General features: G+C 38.3%; 1 protein-coding gene across 1 annotated transcript; it reads left to right on the top strand.

Annotated features, from left to right (window-relative positions):
* Positions 1 to 1,460: 1,460 nt before the first annotated feature.
* On the top strand, positions 1,461 to 2,450 carry LOC106520002 (C-C motif chemokine 4-like). The gene is made up of 3 exons (XM_014011893.1): positions 1,461 to 1,716; positions 1,976 to 2,093; positions 2,239 to 2,450. The coding sequence occupies exons 1-3, from the start codon at positions 1,635 to 1,637 to the stop codon at positions 2,360 to 2,362; spliced, it is 324 nt and encodes a 107-aa protein (XP_013867347.1). The 5' UTR covers positions 1,461 to 1,634; the 3' UTR covers positions 2,363 to 2,450.
* The last annotated feature ends 697 nt before the right edge of the window (positions 2,451 to 3,147 follow it).

Below are 3,147 nucleotides of genomic sequence, written 5' to 3'. Positions count from 1 at the left end.
CAATGTTTCCACAATCTTGAGAAAAATCTCACTGTACTAAAAACAGGATTTACTAAAACTGCAGTTACATTATTGCATGACACAGATAACCTAGACATGCATTTATACATGAGGTTGCTGAGCACAGCTGCACATGTGGGGACAGCATTCTGTACAAACACGTGGCTAGCACTGCTCCATCTAGGCACTCTGAGTAGTAGCCTCATGCCATCATTGTATGCCACAAAAAGTTTAGAGATATAGATGAGTCCAACCAGGAAGTTTTTTATGAATTTTGTAGGCCCTGTTGTAGAGCCTAACTATGGGCTCTAAGRTTTCATTTGTTGTAAGAGACCAAACAGGTAAACAGTACGACATGGTTGAGAGTATAATGGCATGAAAATAGATATTTGAAACAGAAGATGTCAGGTTGGATCAAATTTTTTGAATAAACGTATAATTTCTGTTTCAAACTTAGTGGTTAAGACTTGTACATGATGGTCACCCGGGTGGCTTTGCTTATCAATWATAGTCCGCTTGCAAAAAAGCACAATGTAAATCTCACCTAACAAAAACAAAACAAATTAAAGTCTGCTTTTGGTCCAGACCAAACATGAGGACCAAATGGCTTTCCTGGTGTGGCTACTCAAAGATTACAAGTGAAGGAAACAGCTGTAGTTTTTTTTTTTTTTAGATTGAATGCTGACACTGAAGAGTGGGAAATCTCGATCTATTAAGTAGATAATAACTTAACAATAAAAACTTTTTGCTCCACCTGAGCAACGTAGAAATGGAAATTTATGTTGTGGTTTTTCTGATAAGGGGGCTAACCATTCGCCACATCCTCCTACATTCGTCCCTTCACTTTCTGTCACCTCAGTCTGCAAACCTCTTCGTCAGCATTCAAGCTGAATACTTCTTGAAAGGATGTGTTATTTTCTCTTTTTTATGTTTTTCTCCTCGCTCAACATAAAACACTGTATTGCCTATTAGAGCGTGTTGCACACTAAACTGATAAAATAACTAAAAAACATTCAACCCAAACCACAACACAATCCATTTAAGGAATGATTCATTTGTAGTGCAGCAGGTTTCAAATAAAACTTCTGACATTTCTCCAACACCAGCTGAAACCATAAGGAACACGTATAAGCAGAAACAGGTAGAGAAGCTGCAATAAGCCACAGTGCATCTGCACAAATGTGCAAAAATGCTCATGCATAAACACACACACACACACACACATTTGAATAAAGGAACTGAAGCAGCGATGAGATGTTTTCTGTCTCACCACAGCATCTTGTCCCCCCTCCTCCCCTCTGCCTCCTGCTTTTTGAGAAGCAGTGACCACATGACCGCAGGTTGTTTGCAGGTAAGACAGTTACAGATCACGGTCTCTGTTTCGTCATGGAACAGGTTTGCCCACACACGCACACGCACACGCACACACACACACACACACACACACACACACACACACACACACACACACACACACACACACACACACACACACACACACACACACACACACACACACACACACGGGAAGCAGCACAATAAAAGTGGAAGGCTGTGCAGAGAGCAAACAGGGCAGAGGACTGAAGACACCCGGTTGGACAAGCGAGCAGCTCTGACAGACAACAGACGAGAAGATGATGATGATGATGAAGAGCCCCGTCACTATGGCCACCTGCCTCTTGCTTTTCTCATCTCTTGCCATTTTGGTCAAAGAAAGTAAGCTCAGTGTAGAATACTACTTTTATTTTTTTAATAATTAAATATATCTTGTTTTGTTATCCACACTGAAATCCATATAGATAACAAAACTGTAGCGCACTTTAGTGAATATTACAAATAAGAAAAAATTAAAGTTGTAAGTAGTACAGGGTAAAAAACAAAGTTGATTTAAGTATGTTGTATAAAAAAACATTAAAAACAACTTGTGTGATGATTTTTGTGTTGATTTTTAACCTAATTTCTGTCTTCGTTATAGTTTCAGGCAGCCACAATCCAAACTTGTGCTGCTTTGGGTTTTCCTCTACACCTCTGATTACGAGCCAAGTGGTGAGAGTCCACAAAACAGAACCCCTGTGTCCGATGGARGGTGTGATGTAAGTGTCTCCTCACTTTTCTGCTTAGTTCAGAATCAWATTTGTGCTCTCACATCTAAATCTTTGAATAAATACATGCCAYAAAGAAGTAAAAGTAAAGTATGCGTGCAGATAGATTTACTTGAATTTCTGGTTTCTGTTTCAGCTTTGTGAAGAAGAAAGGCAAGAAACTGGAGAGGGTATGTGTGGAGCCGTCTCAGGAGTGGGTGAAGAACATCATGATGGAGAAGGAGAACCAGAAACCTGTGAGAACTCGTGGGAGGCCCTGACGAAAGGTCCGCCGAAGAGATCCATTATAAGCTTTCTATTTTTGTACTGAGAACRTTTTAAAATATTACAAATAAATGCAAAACTTTTGCAAATGATCCATCGTTTATTTTCTCATTTCCTCATTTTACACTCTTTTAACAAATCATGTGCTGACTGATTAAAACCAAAACAAAAAATTAAGAATTCAGGAAAAAAAATAATTATAATTACTTCCTGAAAGTTTAGTCAAAACCTATCCAGTGATTTGTGAGATAGTATTATTATTATTATGCTAACACTCTGAGCATTGAAGGATAAGTTCTCGATGTTTGTGTTGTGAGTGACTCTTAGCTACAGCCAAACCAAATTTAGCCCAATTTTTGTCAAATGAATTAAACCAGCCATTTTTTGTGTTTTCCACACGGGCGGAGCTAGACTTTTTTGCAAGGGGTGGTACAGGTGTTATGTAGGGGGGGAGGGGCATGTATAAACAAAGAAAACAATTTGAAAATTTAAAATGTCCACCATAAGTTTACATGGCTGTAATTTAGCCATTTCAAGACTAATTAAGCTAAAATTTTGTGTTGTGGTATCTGACAGCGATACCCAACAGATACTAAAATCAAATAAAGAATCCAAGATGTCCATCAAAGCTAAAGAAATGCCTAAAATCTATCGACATTTATATATATATTGCGCTGAAATTCGGTGAGGTGGAATTGTTGCTTTATATTAAATCAGTGGTTTAGAAAAGTTATTATTTTCTTCATGTTCCGTCTACACTAGATAATACAGCTTCATGGCA

This window comes from Austrofundulus limnaeus, unplaced genomic scaffold (assembly GCF_001266775.1).
Source record: "Austrofundulus limnaeus strain Quisiro unplaced genomic scaffold, Austrofundulus_limnaeus-1.0 Scaffold86, whole genome shotgun sequence".
NCBI lineage: Eukaryota > Metazoa > Chordata > Actinopteri > Cyprinodontiformes > Rivulidae > Austrofundulus > Austrofundulus limnaeus.
Note: the sequence above shows the minus strand (reverse complement) of the source record. Positions and strands in the feature narration are given on the sequence as shown.